At 43.7% G+C, this 20,255-nt stretch overlaps 1 protein-coding gene, 1 non-coding gene and 1 pseudogene across 2 annotated transcripts; 1 reads left to right on the forward strand and 2 right to left on the reverse strand.

The window, feature by feature from the left end:
• Positions 1-26: 26 nt before the first annotated feature.
• On the reverse strand, positions 27-16,183 carry PPT1 (palmitoyl-protein thioesterase 1). Its single transcript, XM_055401822.2, has 9 exons — positions 15,908-16,183; positions 11,476-11,585; positions 11,123-11,250; positions 10,576-10,646; positions 9,028-9,130; positions 5,963-6,053; positions 5,036-5,134; positions 3,189-3,260; positions 27-1,471 (listed from the first exon to the last, which is right to left on the reverse strand). Exons 1-9 carry the CDS (start codon positions 16,029-16,031, stop codon positions 1,349-1,351), a joined length of 921 nt encoding a protein of 306 aa, XP_055257797.2. The 5' UTR covers positions 16,032-16,183; the 3' UTR covers positions 27-1,348.
• On the forward strand, positions 1,649-1,796 carry LOC129541900 (small nucleolar RNA SNORA79). The gene has a single exon (XR_008682953.1). It is a non-coding gene; the product is annotated as a small nucleolar RNA SNORA79 (small nucleolar RNA).
• Positions 16,184-19,050: 2,867 nt separating the features above from the next.
• LOC129541443 (cytochrome c oxidase assembly factor 3 homolog, mitochondrial pseudogene) lies at positions 19,051-19,501 on the reverse strand (annotated as a pseudogene).
• Between the last annotated feature and the right edge of the window lie 754 nt (positions 19,502-20,255).

A 20,255-nucleotide genomic window follows, 5' to 3' on the forward strand; every position in this document is an offset into this window, starting at 1 on the left:
TTTGAAAAGAAAAATAACACCAAGGATAAGAAACTACTCTTTATTTTAGACAACTTCATAAAACTGTTTTCGCCCATCCCCACTTCTTGCCTTTCATCCCCTTGTTTTAATTGAAAAGTCTTGAAAGAGGTGAAGGAAAACCAGAAGGTAAACTTTGTAGCAGTTAATAAAGTGCTTCCCTCAAACACAGCTAACCATTTCCACAGATGGGGCATTCTGCAGAACAGTCTTCCAAAAGTGGTGCTAGGATTTCATGGGGTAAGGGAGTCAGGGGCTAAGATGTTGTCTTTAGCAGAAACTCTCAAAAGAGTCCTTAATATTCTAAAGTGGGTTGATCTCCACGAGAAAAGGGTTATGTAATGTTCCCTAAGCTTTCTTGAGGAATCTTTTTTTTTTTTTCTTCACAGAACACATCAGAAGCAGTTCGGAGTGTGCTGGTAATACACATAATTTTGAGATGGAAGTTAGCCTGATCTCTTCACATTTTTTCCCCTCCCATTCTTTACTAATGCCAGCAATAGAGTAACTGGAATCCAGACCACCAGTCATCTTCAGAAGAGACAGGTTTATCAAGGGTGAAATGGAAAGAACCAGCTACCTCCTCCTTTTTAAATTTTTACATTTTTCTTTAAACCTCCCTCCCGTCCCCATCCAAGTTAAGCAATGTGTATACTTCCTGCCTTAAGCAATCCAGTTGGGTGATACTTCCCTCCTTTTGTGACAGAGCAACTAATTCATCACTACCTAAGGAGACAGTGCTATCAAGGCAAGATCATGGGCTGCCAGAATTTGTAAAATAATATCTAAGACACACAGAAAGCAACATACTCAGAGGAGGGCAGCCTTAAAGAAATTACATGGATGCGTTAGCCAAGCAATACTTTTCCAAGCACTAGTCAAACCACCAGAACAGTTAAGAAAGCATTTTATGTGAATACCTCAGGCCTAGGTACTGGCCCCTTGGCTTGAGATGTGGCTAGATATTCCTGAGAAAGTCATTCATCTTAGACTATCTCATTGGTTTAGTTTGTTCAGTCTCTTCCAGGCCTGGGCAAAGCTCTGGCACTGACCTGCAGCAAACTCCTGATTCCTAAAAGTCTGACCATGTCAAAGGTTGTAAAACAAGCTCCATGGCTATTAGCTAATTAAACTGGCATTCAACACCATCTGCTGATAGGATGAGGCAAAGGATAAGATTCGTATCTTGGATCTTTCCAACCGGGGCATGTTCGATGATGACTAGCGAAAAGGATTAGTTGCTAGCTGGATCTGAGCTCAGGCTTGGGCATACAGGGAACTGGTTTGGAAGTGGGAGGGGTTCCCTGAGCTGGTTCAGACTACAAGGGTTTCACTCAAGGAAGGGTATGATGTGGGCGTAAAACCATTCTTCAGACAGTTGAAGATGGTCACCTTCAAGAGCCAGGAACACCAGCTGTCCGGCCTTGTCCATTGCCTTTAGCCCCAGGCGGTCCTGCAGAGAAAAAGGCCATAATCTTAAAGGTTTCACAGTAAAATCACAAATAATGTTAACTTGAGACAGTCTCAAAAATGCAGTATTTTCTCTTGAGTATTAAAATTTAGGTAAATGAAATGTCAGCAAGGATACTTCCCTCCCATTTTTTTCCCCTAAATATTAAAAATGTGTTTTTGATAGCTGTTCCTCTCATTGCCTGAAGCCTTAGGTGGTAGGGTTTTAGTCCACCATATATCTAAGCTGACTTGTCTTCTCTTAGGATACCATGGGGATGGGTTGGTGGTCCATTAGTGTCTTCTGATTTTTATGGAGTCAAACAATTAGAAAAAAAAAAGTTATGTGCCATTGAGGTTGTTCTATACAGTTTTATACTCTGCTTTCTGGAAAGTCCCAGAGCTTCTGGAGGACCACCTACAAGTGGGCAAGCCATGGACAAAACTGCCTCAAAATGTCAAGTGGGACTGAGCCAAAGATGGGAGAACATTAGCTAGAGAACTTAAAACATACCCAACTCTTAGATAACAAAACAGACACTTCTACATTCTGCAGCTGAACAAGCCATGACAACGGAGGTGCTGAAGAACAAGTGTGGTTGGGAAGATGAGCAGTTAGGATGGCACCAGGATGCTGCTCCTGCTGTTCAGTTCAGTTGCTCAGTCGTGTCCGACTCTGCGACCCCATGGACTGCAGCACGCCAGGCCTCCCTGTTTATCACCAACTCCCGGAGTCCACCCAAACTCGTCCGTTGAGTCGGTGATACCATCCAGCCATCTCATCCTCTGTCCCCTTCTCCTCCTGCACTCTATCCTTTCCAACATCAGGGTCTTTTCAAATGAGTCAGCTCTTCGCATCAGGTGGCCAAAGTATTGCAGTTTCAGCTTCAATATCAGTCCTTCCAATGAACACTCAGGACTGATCTTTAGGATGGACTGGTTGGATCTCCTTGCTGTCCAAGGAACTCTCATGAGTCTTCTCCAGCACCACAATTCAAAAGCATCAAACCGCCAATTTGAGTTTCACGACAAGTTCTTAGTTGTAACTTGCAAAACTCTTAACAGACCCTAGCTTCCTTTTATCTCACCCGCGGCGGGGCACCAGAGGCAGGAGAAAAGCCAAGAGATGACAACTGGCCTCTGAAATTACCTGGGATCTGAATGGAAGGCAAGTGGTTCAGATGCACCGTCTCTGCACTTTAGGGAGAGTATCTCCAAGGTAAAAGCCTGAGTGTGCGAGACTGCAGAACTGGGAGTGGTGAAATGCTGCTTGAGAAAAAGGCCTACTGCTCAACAAAATTCATAGCTCTGTTCCTCCCAGTCTCCTGCAGGAGGAGCTTTCCCCTGTCACTGCCTGGTTTAAAAACAGGACATCAGCATCTATTGATATTAGTGTTTTAAAGTAACAGCCCTCCATGTTTTTGTCATGTGGGGGCTCTGGATTTCTGATGGACTGCGCCTCAGCAAAGGAAGCCAGTTCTAACTCTGTTATCAGAAGGAGTTAGAGATATGTCCCTTGCCCAGGCCTGAAAACACAAGGAACAGGTCCTTCAACCTTCAGTAAACCAGTGCCTGATAAGCTGGTGCCACAATCAGCTGCCTAACGAGCCTTGCCCACAGCACCTGCTGTGCTGCAGGGTACAGGCCCAGGTATGTCACCAAAGCATCGAGCAGCTCCCAGAATTGAGCTGACAAGGACTGTACCCCTCCTCCCTAGTTACCTGTGTGTATAGGGTGCTCTCCTGTAAGGGAATGGTCTCCTTGGCTTGGCCACTTCTGTAAAATCCAAACCACTACAGGAGAGGAGGAAGAAAGGAGGTCAGATCAGACACGGCGCACATTGCCAAACTATTTCAAGACTGGCTAGTAGCTAAGATTACTGACAGACGACTCCCTAACGCTGCAGCGAGGGACAACAAAGCATGTCTTGAGTCATTTCTTCTTAAGGGTGGATCCTGAGGTATGAGTTAATCATTCCGAAGAGCTTTCCGAGTCCCTAGAATTGCTGCTTCCTACAGTTACTGAGCACCTACTCTGTGAAAATCCTTGTGCAGTATAAACATTCAAAGATGAATTTATGTATACAGTCCCTGTAAGCAGCTCTGGTCCAATGCAGAGACACAACTAATTGTTTAGCATGGGGGTCAGCAAACTTTTCCATAATAAACACAAAATAATTTAGGCTTTAAGGGACCACGTGGTTGCAACTACTAAATACTGACATTGTAATGCAAAAGAAGCCATGAGACAATATTTTTTAAAATGAGTATGGCTGCATTCTTTTTTTCCTCTGTCTTTCCCCACCAGCCCCCAGCTGCATCCCAGCACTGCATGCGGGATCCTGACCAGGGATCAAACCCACGTCCCCTGCAGTGGAAGCTCAGAGTCTTAACCACTGGACTGCCAGGAAAGTCTCAATATGGCTCATTCTAATGAAACTATTTATAGACATTGACATTGGTAATTCATGTAATTTTCACATCATCAACATTTTTTACTTTTTCCTACCATTTAAAAACAAAAGCCATTTTCCTTTGTGGGCCATACAGAAGCAGGTGCAGGGTGGATTCGGCCCACAGGCTGTGGTGTGCTATTCCCTGGTGCTCTGACTGTGATGAACAGTGATATGACAGAGGCTGATGATTCTGAAGAGGGAGCAAATTCTGCCTAGAAGAGGGGTGGCTTGCTGGATGGAGGAAATGACATCTGAGCTGAACAGGAGCTTGTCAGGTGGAGAAGTCCAGGGAAGGGCATTTTAGAGACTAAAGCATGAACAAAGGAACACAAAAGAAGGAACATGTGCCAGGACCAGGGCATTTCAAGCAGTGCAATATGACTTGGTCAGAGGGGATGAAGTGATCAACGAAGTAAGATTAGGTTGGAAAGAAATCAAAGCCAAGTCAAGGCTGAACGTGAATGTGAACCTCAGGGAGTTACAGATTTTGGACTGGTGCTGCTGAACCTTTTCTGGATCACAGATCTCTGAAAATCTGATAAAAAATGTCTAGACCCTTCCTCAGACAATGCAACTTCAGCTTACCCTTGAACAACATGGGTGTGAACTGCTCGAGTCCACTGTGTCCACTGTGTCCATATGTGGATTTTTTTCAACACTGGATGCTGAGGGACAACTATAAGTTATATGTAGATTTCTGACTGTGCAAAGCATCAGTGTCCGTAACCCCTATGCTATTCAAGGGTCAACTGTATATAAGTTTGCGAACACTTTTGGGTGGTGGGGGGTTACAACCCTAAGTGTCCCATTTATAGACCTCAGAACCCCCGCTCTACACAAATGTGGGTGGAAGGGACTGACAATTTTTCCCAGCAGGCAGCTGTGGGGTTTGTTTTTTGTTTTTTTAAATTGATTTATTTATTTGGCTACATTGGGTCTTAGTTGCAGCATGTGGGATTTTAGTTCCCTAACCAGGGACTGAACCTGCGTCCCCTGCATTGGGAGAACAGAGTTTTAACCACTGAACCACCAGGGAAGACCCCAGGCAGCTGTGTTTTAATGCCATTTTCTCTGCCGGTCTCCTGGCATGTTGTGGCCTAAGAAGCATCTCACCTCAGAATCCACAGGGTCCACAATGGAATCATTGAGAAATTTCACCATCACAAACTTCTTGAGGGCCATCAGGTTTTTCTTATAGGACTCATTGACACCCTGGAGGAAAAGTTAGTAGTAAGAACCTTGGGGACATGACCATCAGATTCTAGCAAGGGAATTAAAACCTTTCAGTGCTCTGGTCTCCCTGACCCTGGGTTTCTTCTCCATGATAATGGGCTGCTTTTCTCACTTCCTGCCCAGAATACACCAGGTACAGTCTTAACATGCCATCTGATTGACAATGCTCCCAGCAACCATGGCATACAGATGGCCACCATGAATGGCCACCATGAACCTGTCACCGCACTCCACAGGTCTCCATCACATAGGTTAAAGGCTTCTAGCCAGAGAAAGCCAAGGCAAAATAAGAAACTGCAAACTCTGAGTGGTTCTGCCATACTATTCGGTTCCCATCGCCCCCCTCTTCAAATTCTGTTTTTGTTTGTTTGTTTTAAACCTCCAGATAAGCCAATAAAAATTGAGCCAGAATCTCCCAACCCATGTTCATCTCTGGGACACTCAATCCCCTGCACAGTCTCTCTTCTTAAGTAAATCACTCTTCTGAAAAAATGTGACCCCAAAGCCATCCACTGGAAAGGCTTCCCTCAGTAAGGCAGCAGTTGAGGTTCCTGCCAGCCAGCACCTATTGAGCTCACCCTACTGCTTCAACACTAGGCAACAGGAAGAACCCACAGGAAGAAAGGCAAATGAATTTCAGCCTCTTTAGAAGGAACTGAACCTCATAAGCACCACCTCCCACAACATAGAACTTCCAGTTTCCTGGGTTCTGCCTGGGATATTTTGGACAGTCACTGCTCATCTGTTTATAATGTCCCTAACAGGAAAGGGAATGCACAATTATGGTAGCCTGGGTTGGGTGCTTACTCTCTCTTGATTAATATCTGCCAGGAAGATGCTGTGGTTGCGGTATATGTCCTCCTTGATGGGGTCGTGCCAGTATTCTGCTTGCACCAGGCTGTGGGAGAAAAAGAAATGAAGGTGACCAAGCTGCACATTAGTCAGTATGCCTGAGGCATGGCCCTGGGCACAGGTCACCAAGAGACTTCGAAGGGACAAAAGACCAGAGCCTTCTGTTCCCGCTGCCTGATCCCTTTTTTCTTAGCATCTCCTATGCTCCTTCCTTCTTGTCCTTGAGACCTAGCTTAAATATCTTTTCTTCAAAGACCATTCTGGCCAAACTAGGCACCTCCTCCATTACTGTCCATCACTGCATCTTGTTTCTTTCTGCCACAGCCTTAGCTGGTGCTAAGGGGGATTTAGTTCCCTGATCAGGGATTGAACCCAGGCTCCCCTGCACTGGGAACTCAAGAGTCTTAACCACTAGACCACCAGGGAAGTCCCCAGGTTATCTTATTTTTAACTTCCAGGATCTCTCTCTTCCTCTCTAATGACTGGTTTTATTTGAATTATTTTCTAGAGTCATGGAAGATCTCTTTATCTCTGAAGATAATAATATAGGCTTTTTTTTTTTGTTATAAGGTTTCCTTCAGCTTCTTGAATTGCCATCTGTTTCTTCCAAGTCCCTTTTTACTTTTTGTTCTTTTGATCTGTCTTCTATTTTAGAAGCTTTCCTCAGATGTCTGATGGAGGGGTGGGGTGGCGGTCCTTGGCTCACTGTTCATATTTAAACAAGGGCTTCCCTGATAGCTCAGTTGGTAAAGAATCCGCCTGCAATGCAGGAGACCCTGGTTCAATTCCTGGGTGGGGAAGATCCACTGGAGAAGGGATAGACTACCCATTTCAGATTTCTTGGGCTTCCCTTGTGGTTCAGCTGGTTAAGAATCCACCTGCAATGCGGGAGACCTAGGTTCAATCCCTGGGTTGGGAAGATCCCCTGGAGACAGGAAAGGGTACCCACTCCAGTATTCTGGCCTGGAGAATTCCATGGACTGTATTGTTCATGGGGTCACAAAGAGTTGGACACAACTGAGCCACTTTCACTGAGCTTAATGGAAGTTCTTCACACAGTTCAGTTCAGTCGCTCAGTTGTGTCCTACTCTTTGCGACCCCATGAACCGCAGCATGCCAGGCCTCCCTGTCCATCACCAACTCCCAGAGTCTACCCAAACCCATGTCCATTGAGTCGGTGATGCCATCCAACCATCTTGTCCTCTGTTGTCTCCTTCTCCTCCTGCCCTCAATCTTTCCCAGCATCAGGGTCTTTTCAAATGAGTCAGCTCTTCGCATCAGGTGGCCAAAGTACTGGAGTTTCAGCTTCAACATCAGTCCTTCCAATGAACATTCAGGACTGATCTCCTTTAGGATGGACTGGTTGGATCTCCTTGCTGTCCAAAGGACTCTCAAGAGTTTTTTCCAACACCACAGTTCAAAAGTATCAATTCTTCGGTGCTCAGCTTTCCTTATAGTCCAACTCTCACATCTATACATGACTACTGGAAAAACCATAGTCTTGACTAGATGGACCTTTGTTGACAAAGTAATGTCTCCTCTTTTTAATATGCTATCTAGGTTGGTCATAACTTTCCTTCCAAGGAGTAGGCATCTTTTAATTTAGACACAGCTCATCTCCTGGTGTTTTCACTATGTGGTAGTCAGAAGGAGTCCTGATTTGCTGGAGGATTGCAAAACATCAACCTGCAGATCTCTGGGACCAATCAATTTTTTCAGGGAGGGATCCATCAAACTTCTGCCAAGGAGGTAATAACCTGGCTGCTATCATTCTGGGAATCAAACAGGAGAGGGTAGATTTTCAATACGATGTCTTATCACCATCCTGTGCTTATTATCCCAAAGTCTGGTACTTCTTGAGTTAAACTGCTCCAGAAAATAAATTTGGCTTCTCTTGTTAGGGTTGGGGATGAGCAGTCACTTGGACGTACACTTAAGGGATTCGGGGAGTCTGATCATCGTTTCTACAGATTTTCAATGAAGAGTCTCATGCACTTACTCTACCAAAGTATCTTAGACGTTAAATTCCTGAGTCTTTCTGAGATTATAAAAAGTGAACTGGTCCCTTCTTGTCAGTGTTTCCTTCAACAGACATAAAGGTTTCAGAATTTTCTGCGCTGCTAAAACAATTATCACTCATTCATCTGCTTTCTTTCAAAAAACATGTTGGCGTCTTTTTTATTGTCTCTTCTCTCCTCTCCTGTTCTCTCTGTCCTTGTGAGTTTATCAGAGTTTATTCTTTTGCTTTGTTGTTGTTCAGTTGCTAAGTCATGTCCGATTCTTTTGTGACCCCATGGACTACAGCCTGCCAGGCTCCTCTGTCCAAGGGATTCTCCAGGCAAGAATACTGGAGTGGGTTGCCATGCCCTCCTCCAGGGGAATCTCCCTGACCCAGGGATCAAACCCAGTCTGTCTCCTGAATTGGCAGGCAGGCTCTTTACCACTAGCGCCACCTGGGATGCCCCATAACCATACCAGTTGATCCCAAATCTCAGCTATCACCCAGAATATTCCAGACCTACTAAATCCAAATTTCTAAATTCATTTTTAATGAATTTCCCAGGGGGTCTGACATATAATTTAGGTTTGGGAACAACTGAAGGACAACATACTCCACAAGTAATTCTGAATATTTTAAAATACCCAAACATATGTAGTTGAGGACACTGATGTAAGAGGTTAACCCTTTGCTGCTGACCATATAAAGAATCTGTCCTTCAAATATTAACAGTAGTTTCTTAGCCTGAGTAATTTCTATAGGCTTTTTTGTTTTTTAAAGATGAAAATGTATTGTTGTAATTATATTCTTCTTATATAGAAAAATGTCCTCCTTTTCTTTAAATTACTATTAGAGCAGTTTTAGGTTTACAATAAAATGAAGCAGATAGTATAAACATATTTACAATCATTTGAATATCATATCACTAGCAACTACTCCTAGAATCACGGTTGGCATCAAAGTCCGCATGATATTATCACGCAGTGACAGCTCTGCATCCTTTTCAGCTAACCATACGTACCGTTCCTGTATAGCTTTGTTGTAAGCCCCAGCATTCAGTGTTTTTCTGATGAAGTCACAGATGTGTGAGCTTTCTCCTGGGCACCGAGGGAGTCCAAAAACACCTACAGCAGTAGGAGACAAATATCCATGCCTTTAATAATCATGTCCTGAATACCCACTATGTACAGGGCATTGAGAGAAACAAAAACCAGCAACAGATCCTGATTTCGTTCATTCATTTCTTAAGGAAATAACGTATTTGGAATTAATACTTTAACCAGCTTCCTCCTAGTGTGCCTTTTCTTTTCTGCCTCAGGCCCTTTGTACCTATTGCCTCCGGAGGCTGTACTTCTCTTACTGCTTCAGTGGGGGGCCTCATTCTCATCTCTTGGGTCTTGGTTTAGAGAATTCATATCTGAGAACCCTAACTCAAGCAGTGCTCAACCCCTGTTCCTCCCCCCACCCAGTTATACCTGCGTCCTCATCAATAACATTTTGGGGGGTACCAGACATACCAATTCTAAGCATATATTGGCAATAATTAATTTAATCCTTACAACCACCCTGCAGAGTAGAAATCATTATTTACACCATATTACAGATAGGAAACTTTTAAATAGAGAGGTTAGATACTTTGTTGAGGTTAGACAGTAAGTGATGGAGCCAAGATATGAACATGAGCAGTTTGGTTCCAGTGCCCACGCCTTTCACAAATATAACCACTATTCTTCCATTACCATATTTTTTCTTTATCATAGTTACTACTATCTGCATTTATTTTGTTTGCTTACTTGTTTTGTGTCTAGTGTCCCCCTACTAGGATGGAAGTTTCATGAAGGCAGAAACCTTATCTGTCTTGTTTTGAGGTTTTCAATAAACATTCGTGGAATCAATGAAGCTGTTTCTACCAATTTGCATCTGAATAAGACATATACTTTTAAAAAGTATTTTCCTATTATTTTATTTCATCCTCTGAAAAATTCCCGTAAGATGGGCCGTGTCTTATTTTAGCTTCTCTCTGTGAAAGGGATCCTAGGATACCAAATTACTTGCCCAATTAACACTTAATTAGATGAATCCAATTTCCTGATTATAAAGGGAATCCTGCTCCTACACTCAACCAGCTTAACAGCTAAATCCATCAGAACAGAAATAAAATTCTACCCCAAGACACATCTTCCCCAAAGGTTAATAATTCTGTCTAAATAGTAAACCTGTCAGGTTTTTTTTTGAAAGATTTAATCTCTGCTGTTAATTTTACAGACAAAAAAAGCCTCAGTTCAGTTCAGTTCAGTTCAGGAAAGGTTGTTGGACTTTTCAAATTCCTCAACCGCTGCCTGCTACATGGCTGCAACCATGTCAACTGCAGGAAATCATGTCAATTATATTAGAGAAAAGTATGTGGTAATGTAATGACTCCCCTGTGTTCCAGGTCTCTGGAATCCTATTTTGTCATCACTGCTGGCTAATTTGTTATAACTTAGAAAAACAGGATTTTGGGGAGGATGGCTGACTTCTTGTACAAATAGAGATGCTAAAATATTTTAGGTAAAGAGGACAAAATTACCTTGGTGTTGTCCCCCAACTGAGATGAGATTGACCATGGGAGGTGATGGGCATCTCTGAGCCACTGCCCGCCTGGAGGAAAAAAAAGTATTACCAGTTTCCACTGTCAGATGGAAACAGATCATCAATAATCAACTTCCCAGGGGAGTCTGGAGGAGAATGGGTACATATATATGTATGGCTGACTCCCTTCACTGTTCACCTGAAACTCACAACATTATCTGCTAATCAACTATACCTCAATACAAAATTAAAATTAAAAAACAAAATTCCCAGATTAAGTTATTTAATGTGTGGTTCCCCAAAGCCACAAAGTCTCAGGATTTATTTTCCTCTGATACAGCCAAACACAAATCTTTATTCCTTCATAGAAAATAAATTAAGTTCCACAGAGCTTCTTCCAAGGGGCTATTTTAGAAGTTTCCCATCCAAGGTAGGTGAAGATTCCAAAAACACTAAACGGATAGATCTGTCTGCATCAAAGGGCAAAGAGTCAGTTTCATGTGATACAATATATAAGTGGTATGATGTAACAGAAAGGGACTTACAGAAATTGGCCTCCCTGGGAGAATCCCATAGCATTGTAGCCTTGCTGCAATTTAGGATCCTTAGCAAGAATCTGACACACTGTTGTTACCTGGGAGTTGACATTCAAAAAGAAGCTGTTCTCCACATCCTAAAAGAGAAGCCATAGAGAAATCAAAGGACGGGGCTGAACACAAGCTCTGGCACCTCCTCTAAGAGGCAAACTTGTTTAGGTTGGTACCCTCATAAGCCACTCAAGAACTTAAGTACCATTGTATGGTCTTCTGCTAAAAATGCAAGGTAAAGCATTTTAATAGTACATTCTATGAAATCAGTCAGCAAACCTTCAAAGGAACAGAACTGTGAAGCGCCTCACCTCTCTGAGAGTCTTCCCAATCTCTAAAGATAAGACGTGAATTCCAGGTATTTTCTTCTCAACCATTTTTTTAATAGCACCCATACTTAAGGGATTACAACAGCTGTCTCCTAGACAACAAAGACAATCATGGAAACTTATGAGTGAAAACAACATTATTTAACTTTTTAAAACTTTGTACTTCAAAGGCATTAATGAAAATATGCAAAGACAACACACAGAAGAAAATATTTGCAAAACATACTTAATAAGAGTTTAATATCTGGAATATGCAAAGAACTCTACGAGTCAGCAAGAAGATAATCTAATTAAAATGGGAAAAGGACTTGAACAGATATGTCTTCAAAGAAGATATACAAATGGCCAACAAGCACACGAAACTATGTTCAACATCACTTGTCATTAAGGAAATGCAAATCAAAATCACAATGAGGTACCAATGCAAACCTACTAAGATGCCTTTAAAGCCTTCAATTTTTTTTAAATCAACTTATTTAAAAATGTAAAATAACAGACTTACCTGGTGGTCCAGTAGTTAAGAATCCTCCTGCCAAAGCAGGGGATGTGGTCCTAGAAGATTCCACATGCCACAGGGCAACTAAGCCTGTGTGCCACAACTACTGAGCCCACTCGCCCTAGAGCCCGTGTACCACCACAGGAGAAGCCACCTCCCCGAGAGGCCCACGCACTGCAACTAGAGAAAGCCCGCACACAGCAACGAAGACCTAGCGCAAACATAAAAAATGAATTTAAAAAATTTTCAAGAGAAAATCACAAGCGTTGGCAAAGATAGGGAGAAACAGGAACCCTTGACATTGCTGGTGGAAATGTAATATGGTGCAGCCACTGTGAAAAAACTTGATGGTTCCTCAAAAAGTTAAAGACGCAATGACCATTTGACCCATTAATTTCAATTCTAAATACATAACCAAGAAAAGTGAAAACATATGTCCCTACAGAGACCTGTACAAGACTATCTAAAGCAGCGTTATCTGTAATAGCTACAAGGTGGAAAACACTCAAAAGTCCATCAGTGGATGACTGGATAAACAAATTAGGGTAGATATATACAGGAAAATATTATTCCGCCATAAAAAGGAACAAAGTATTGAAACATGCTACAACATGGATGAACCTCAAAAACGTTGTTTTAAGTGAAATAAGCCAGAAATGAAAGGTTACATACTGTATAGTTCCTTTTATATGACACATCCAGAATAGGCAAATCCATTGAAACAGAAAGCAGACTGAACATTTCCTGGGGTGATGGGAAGACGGGGTGAAGAGTGATTCCTTCAAATGGGGTACACATATTTTCTGCGGTGATGAAAAAGTTTTGAAACTGGAGAGAAGTGGTGGTTGCACAACATGGATACACTTAAGGCCACTGAAGTGTGTACTTTAACATTGTTAAGTGTATGTTACATGAATTTCACCTCAACAACAACAAAAAGAACAACAGTTTTTGCTCAGCTCATGTTAACAAGTAATAACTTCAAAAGCCCAACACGGTACCATGGGGGCCCCAAATTCACAATTGAAAACAAGCAGAGGTGCATGTTCTCTTATCATCTAGAACATCTGCGGTTCACAGGCCCCAAAGCACCTTGAAATCCTATCTCTCTTTAGGGCCAGGAGTAGAGCAAGACAAGTAAAGAAAGCTCATGTAAGTGCTGACATTGAACTTACATTCTGCACTTTTTTTTTCTTCCTGTTTCAAGGAACCAAGAACTAAGAACAGGAAGCAGAGTGGCTGACTGCTGAGTAGGATAAGTGGGCTAAGATCATTTTCCATTTTGAACTTAGTCATTCCATTTTCAACCTGAGAGTTAAACTTAAAAATTCGTTTTTAAAGAAGGAAAAGAGCTCGAGCATGTTCTATTTCTCGCACTGAACTATAGTCATGGGTTGCTTAGGTGGCTTCCAAATAGACTGACTGTGCTCTGGGAGGACACGGAGCTCTCATGTTCTCTTTTAACTCCGCTGCAGAAGCCCGAGGCCCTGGCACAGACCCTTGAGAGAACCATATCTACCTGCTGACTCTAATTTCTCTCTGAACATTTTCCTTTCACCTATTCCAATAAAGTTCTCTCTCACCACTCCCCTAAAAGTGATTTAATCAAGGTCATCAGTGATCTTCCCATTGCTAAATCCAATAACCAATTCTTAGCCCTCATCTTAGTTGACCTATCACCAACATTTCACAGTTTGCTACCCCTTCCTCTTGAAACATTTTCACATGGTTTCCAGGACATTGCACTCTGCTGACTCCACCTTCTCCCTAGCTGTTCTATCTCTGTCTCCTTTGTAATTCCTCTCCCTCAGGGGCTTCCCTGGTGGCTTAAGGGTAAAGAATCTGTGACACTGGGTTTGATCCCTGGGTTGGGAAGAACCCCTGGAGAAGGAAATGGCAACCCACTCCAGTATTCTTGCCTGGAGAATCCCATGGACAGAGGAGCATGGCGGGCTACAGTCCACAGGCTCAAAAGAGTCAGACATGACTGAGGCGACTTAGCACACATGCATTCCATCTCTTCATCCTCCAGATGCTGGGAATGCCTCAGAGCTTGGTCTTTAGACCTCTTTCCTCTTATATAAATCGTCACTCCCTAGGTGATCTTGTTCAGTCTCACAGCTTTAAATACTAGCCATAAGCCAAAGGTTCCCAACTTAACCCTCCAGCCTGTATCTGTCTCAAGACTCCGCACTCCAAATGCCTCTACATCTCCTGAATACGTAACAAACATCTCAAATTTAGTAAGTCCCAAAACACATTCTTGATTTTCACCCCAAATTTGTTCACCCTACAGGCTTCCCCATTTTGGTAAAATGACAACCTCATCCTTCTCATTGTCCAGGCCAAAAACCATGGAATTATCCTTGACTCCTTTCTCATCCCATATATAATTTGTTAGCAAATCCTACTGGTTCTATCTTCAAACTGTATCCAAATGTTGACTACTTCTCAACATCTCCCCTTTTACTATACTTTTTCAAGTCACCGTCACCTTGTTTCAGTTCAGTGGCTCATTCGTGTCTGACTCTTTGTGACCCCATGGACTGCAGCACACCAGGCGTCCCTGTCCATCACCAACTCCTGGAGTTTACTCAAACTCGCGTCCATTGAGTCAGTGATGCCATCCAACCATCTCATCCTCTGTCGTCCCCTTCTCCCACCTTCGATCTTTCCCAGCATCTTGTTTAGATTATCGCAAAAGCTTTCTAACTTTTTTCCCTGCAAAGGTCCATGACCTCCTACAATCTAGTCTCAATATAGCAACTTGTCGTTCAGTCACTCAGTTGTGTCCGACTCTTTTTGACCCCATGGACTGCAGCATGCCAGGCTTCCCTATCCTTCACCACCTCCCGGAGCTTGTTCAAACTCATGTCCATTGAGTCAGTGATGCCATCCAACCATCTCACCCTGTCGTCTCCTTCTCCTCCTGCCTTCAATCTTTCCCAGGAGCAGGGAATATAGGAACTAGAGTGCTTTTAAAATGCAAATCAGATCATGTCACTCATTTGCTCAAAACTCACAACAATGTCCCATCTCTTCTAGCCAAAGTTCCTCCAGTAGCCTTAGCAGCCCCAACAACATATACAGGCCATCCTCCTGCCCCTATTTTCTTCTGACTCACTCCCTTTCAGCTCCACTGACCTGAGTGTCGCTCCTTGAACACAGCAGACATACTAGATATACTTCTGCCTCATGGCTTTGCATTTGCTGATCTTTCCACCATATACTCAAATGACATCTTCTCTCATGGACTTCAGGCCTTTGCTCAGATAATCACTTTTTCAGTAAATCCTGACTTTGCTCTATGAAACTGCAAGCCCCCACTTACACTCTCTATCCTCCCCCTCCCCTGCTTTATTTTCCTCCATTGCAAGAATCACCATTTGACATACGTTTTATTTATTTATCGATTGTCTCTTCCACTGGGAAGTTCTAAAAGAGCAAAGAATTTAGTCTGTTTAGTTTACTGTATCCTCAGGATCCAGTAGTAGTCAATAGCCACGCGTCAAAAATATAAACGAATTACAGGTGCCTAAGAAATCTCTGTTCAATGCACGAATGAACAAAAGGATGGAGACGCCGCGGTCACGCAGGCACAACCCTGCCTTCCTGAGCGAGAGGCGGATGCTGCACCCTGACGCCACTGCCGTAATGAGATTAAACCAGGACACCGCGTAAAACCCTACCGCAGTGCACAGCCCTCTGTGAGCGCTTACCAAGAGACAGCTCCTTCCTCATCATCTCCCTTTCCAATGCAGGGTAACCCCTAAATCCTAAAACGTGGAGCCAGTCCGGTGCTGTGTGACCACGGTCCTCGCCCTCCACACTTGCACTTTGCAGACGCGAACCCAGGCTTGGAGAGGGAAAGGGTCGCCGAACCCTTTTGACTGTCTTCTCACTCCCTCCTTCACTCACCCATCCCATGCCAGATCACCAGCGGCAGGGGAGCCGGCGGGTCGAGATGTCCCAGCGCCAGGGAAGTGCAGGAACCCAGCAGGAGAGCGAGAGCCGAGAGCCACCCGCAGCTGGACGGCGCCATCTTGCCTCTGTCACGTGACCGCGCTGCCCGGCCCCGGCCTGTGTGCCGGCGTGGGCGCCTCGCCGCCGCAGCCCCGCCGCCTGGGCTGCCCGGCCGACCGGCGTCTCTCCGGCTCGTTGCCCCAGTAGACTGCGCGCCACCGGAAATCAAACGCGTGCCAACATAGACTCCGTGCTTCCTGTGCATCAAGCACTGTTCTAAGCGCTTTGCATCTGTTAACTGCTTTAATCCCCGTCACGCCCGAATACACTTCTCCCCATTTTACAGGTCAGGACACTTGGCACTGAGAATGTGGGTTAGGAACCAAGGTCTCAGGGATCCAAAGGCTTTGCTCTTACCCTTGCATCGCCCTGCCGTTGGAAGAAAAGTACTTTGTGGAAGAGAAGCAAGAGGGAAGGAGGAAGGGAAAGAGAGCTGACTCAGCTGTTTATCCGAAATTGAAGGAGAGTTATAATTTCCTCTCCTAATCATGGCAGGAGGACTATTCAGCCCTATTCTCCTAATCAGGGCTAATCATGGCAGTGTGGTATTCGCTATCGTGAAGGAAAGATAGAACTTCAAAAGGTAAAGATAAAATGCCAGAGAAGGACTGGTGTAAGCTAAGATAGATAGGGAAGGTACATGTTTTCTAGAAGTGTCACAGCTTCCAGACTGACAAAAGCGTCTGATGGGTGTAAGCATGGTGGAAAAAGTCACTGCCACTTTCTGGTATAATTTAAAAGCTGAATTATGGTAGGAACCTCTCATCCACCATTTCCAGCTTTTCATTTGCCTCCAGGTTAATAATCTCAATCCTTGCCCGCAAAAGAAAAACATGATTTTTTTCAGCAAAACATTGAAATTGTTTAAATGGAGAGTTTAAGCGAATTAAAGTGTATCCATTATATAATGGAAGATTGTGAGGTGGATTTTATAAAGGATAGGTAAATTTGGTGGTGGTTGTTTAGTCTCTTAAGTCATGTCTGACTATTTTGCGACCCTATGGACTGCAGCCTGCCAGCCTCCTCTGTCCATGGGGTTCTCCAGGCAGGAATAGGGGAGTGGGTTGCCATACCCTCCTCCAGGGGATCTTCCCCACTCAGCGAACCGACCTCTCTTGCATTGGCAGGAAGGTTCTTTACAACTAGCACCACCTGGGAAACCCAAAGTTGTATATAGTGACTTGGGAAAATGTTTTTCATCTATTTTAAAGGAAAAACTAGGAACTGTATTTTTACAGGAAATATGTATGTTGTTCTGAGGGGCAACTACTGAGTCCCATGCTCTGCAACCAGAGAAGCCGTGGGAACACTCAGGGCAAATAGAGAAAGCCACCAGCAGCAACGAAGACCCAGTGCAGTCAAAAATAAATAAATAGTAAGTTTTTTTTTAAAAGAAGTATATATATTGTGATGGATATACCACTCTATGTTTACTGAAAATTATTGGGTTGTCCACATGAAATTGGTGAATTTTATGGTATGTAAAACCTAGCTTAATAAAGCTGTTCTTTCTACATCTGTATATTCACATATTTCTACTGATTTTGACTGAAAGGCTGAAGCATTGGCGAGCAAAAAGAAAGAAAATAAATATATAAAAAGATCAGGAAGCTGTTAAAAGTGACATTTGGGGGACTGTGTTATTATGTCAACCGAAAAAAAGTGCACAACATGAGAAATGTGATGTAAGTTTTCTTTGGGGCAAAGTGAGGACTGTAGCCCAGAGATAACCTCTCAGAGAGCTCTGAGGGTCTGCTCCAAAGAGGTTAAGGAGGGGACGACAGTGTATAATGTGATTTTGGTGAAGCGAGAGACCTGCAGTCAAGTACGTCGCTGCTTATCAGTATAAGGTAGCTGCTAGTCTGGAGGAGCAGATGCTTCTGTTAATGATTTTAGTGCTTTCCTGGGCGTGAGAAGATGCAAGAATTTGGGCTCATAAAATCTTCTGAAAATCTCTGACTGTTGTAGCCATGTGTTCCGGGAAACAAACTCACTCAGAAGGACAGTGCAGATAGTGAAGGGCAGTTTATCACACCGGCGGGCCCAAGGCAGAGTCTCCTCTGAGCCAAGGACCCCGACCAGCATTTGTGAAAATCTTTTATACCCCATGTGTACGTGTCCGAACCCACCACTCCAAATTCCTTGAGACTTACATAAACCAAGGAAAATACAACCCCTGTAACCCCATCGTTCACATGCTCATGTGCTCAAACAGTCAAACAGCCAATAATCAATAAGCCCGAGGTTACACTCCGATAGATACAGAAAAATTTACGGCCTGTCTGGAGGAAGGGGTGATTAGTGTATGTTTTCTCTTAGGCGATGAGTAACCTAGATATGATCTTCAAGGTTCCCCTGTCTGGAGGGAGTCTTATCCTTCTGTTGTCGTTTTCATAGGCACTAAACACAGAGTTCAGAGTCCATTGGAAAGGTGGCTGAGCATGATCAGCATGAACAGGCCTAAGATGGAGTCCAGGCCCTATGAATTCCTTCTTCATGACTACCTGGAGGCCTGTTCTGCCTGTTGTTTCCAGAGCCCACAGTGCTTCATTCCTGATCTCCACCCTGAACTCCCTTTAGGGGATGTTGAAGGTCAACGACTGCAGTGGCTAGTGACTTCATTATTGTAGTACCGCATGACGAGCGACAGTTTTTAGTTGCCAATTATAAGACACTTTCATTTTGTGTTTTATACGCCTCTGTATGATTTTAACTTTTTTTTTTCTTTTGGACTTGAAGAGAAATGATTCAGTTTATTATTTTCAAGCTGACCCCATCTTTCCCACTTTAGGCTCCAACACTGCACAGAGCTGCCACATCCAACCCCATAATAGCCCACCTCTTGTCCTCCACCCTCCAAACCAGCCCCCAGGGGAGTTAAAGAGGATTAAACCATGAAGTCAAAGCTTGGGAAAAGCCAAGGTGAATACTTCAAACAAGGAAACAACTAGGAAAAGGGGTCAGTGGCCACACACAATCAACACTAGGTGGGTGGTGTTGCCTTGACAATTGCCAGATGCACAAACCCGCAACTACTTGTACCCCTATCATGGTCCAAAGTTAGTAAGAAGGCCAGCAACGCAGGCTTCAATTTCTACAGGATCATGGAGCATCATCCATCATGTGAAGGGACTCCAGCAGGTTAGAGATGCACCATGCCCATCTGGATCAGTGTCCTGATGCCCTTTCCAGAGCTCGGGCTCGAGCAGCTTTGGCCTCATCTTCCAGCTCATCCAGGAAACGCTCCTGGGACACCCAGTAGAAAGTGTAACTATAAATTGCTAATACCAGGGCCCCAATGCCCAGGCCAGTCACGATGTTCCGGGTCCGCCGTTGTGGCAGCATCTTCTGCCACTGGGTGAGCTGCGCCTGCCGCATGAATTGTAGTTGTGCAGGAGCCAGCTTCTCCCGAGTCGGGTCGATGCGCTGAGCTAGGGGGGCCTTTCCGCTTTTGGCATCCACGGGGTCTCCAGCTCCGGGTGCTGCCATGTTGTCGCTCTGCCCTTCGCCGTTCTGATTTTAACTTTTATAGGAAGGATACATAACTTATTTCCCCCCGAGTTTTATTGAAATATAGCTATAATATTGTATTAGTTTGAGGTATACAACATAATGAATATGTATAATAGATACGTAAGTTTTATAATCACTAAAAGATATATGTACATTAAAAATTATTGTATTTCTCGGGTAAGGCAATGAAATAAAGCTTTCTCATAGACTCTGTTTCCACAAAGAGTAACAGCTTAATATCTTAAATGTCAGCAAGTGGCAGTCAAGGAAAGATGTAGAAGATTCTGGTCTGGAGCATTCCTCAATACTCATACTGTTAAAGCTCAAAGTCCTATGCACATATATCCTGAGAGAAAAGTAAGCGGCTTCCTGATCTTTTATCTCTTCTCTCCGGAGATGTGAAAATGGTTGCTGGGGAGAAGAAGGTGGAGTGAGAAGTGAAGAATAGACCAAGTCTTTAGGTGGCAGTGAAGACTTCAGGAAAGCCTAGTGAATCAGGGGAGGCTCTTTCCCATCGTAGAGTGAATTCTGAAATAGACCCTTGAAACCTCAGAAGTGATTGCAGAATATTTGTATTCTAACAAAGACTGCAGCCTACCTCCCCGGGGTTCTGCCCCCTCCTCTCCTTCAAACCAGCTTATAAGTCATAGAAAAATAACAGCCTCAAATTACTGTTCCTTAGGAAAATCAAACCAGTTTCAGATAAGTAGGAAGGAATTCAGGAGGCAAA

Source organism: Moschus berezovskii, chromosome 4 (genome assembly GCF_049115385.1).
Source record: "Moschus berezovskii isolate FMDL1 chromosome 4, NW_MosBer_1.0, whole genome shotgun sequence".
Taxonomy (NCBI): domain Eukaryota; kingdom Metazoa; phylum Chordata; class Mammalia; order Artiodactyla; family Moschidae; genus Moschus; species Moschus berezovskii.

What these genes read in the sequence shown, in the direction of transcription:
- PPT1 (XM_055401822.2), bottom strand. Translation starts at nt 16,031, where the DNA reads ATGGCGCCGTCCAGCTGCGGGTGGCTCTCGGCTCTCGCTCTCCTGCTG. An exon ending in GGTGATCTGGCATGGGATGG is followed by an intron (nt 11,586 to 15,907) that starts GTGAGTGAAGGA and finishes TTTGTTGTCTAG; the next exon opens with GAGACAGCTGTTGTAATCCC. An exon ending in AGAGCACCCTATACACACAG is followed by an intron (nt 1,472 to 3,188) that starts GTAACTAGGGAG and finishes TTTTCTCTGCAG; the next exon opens with GACCGCCTGGGGCTAAAGGC.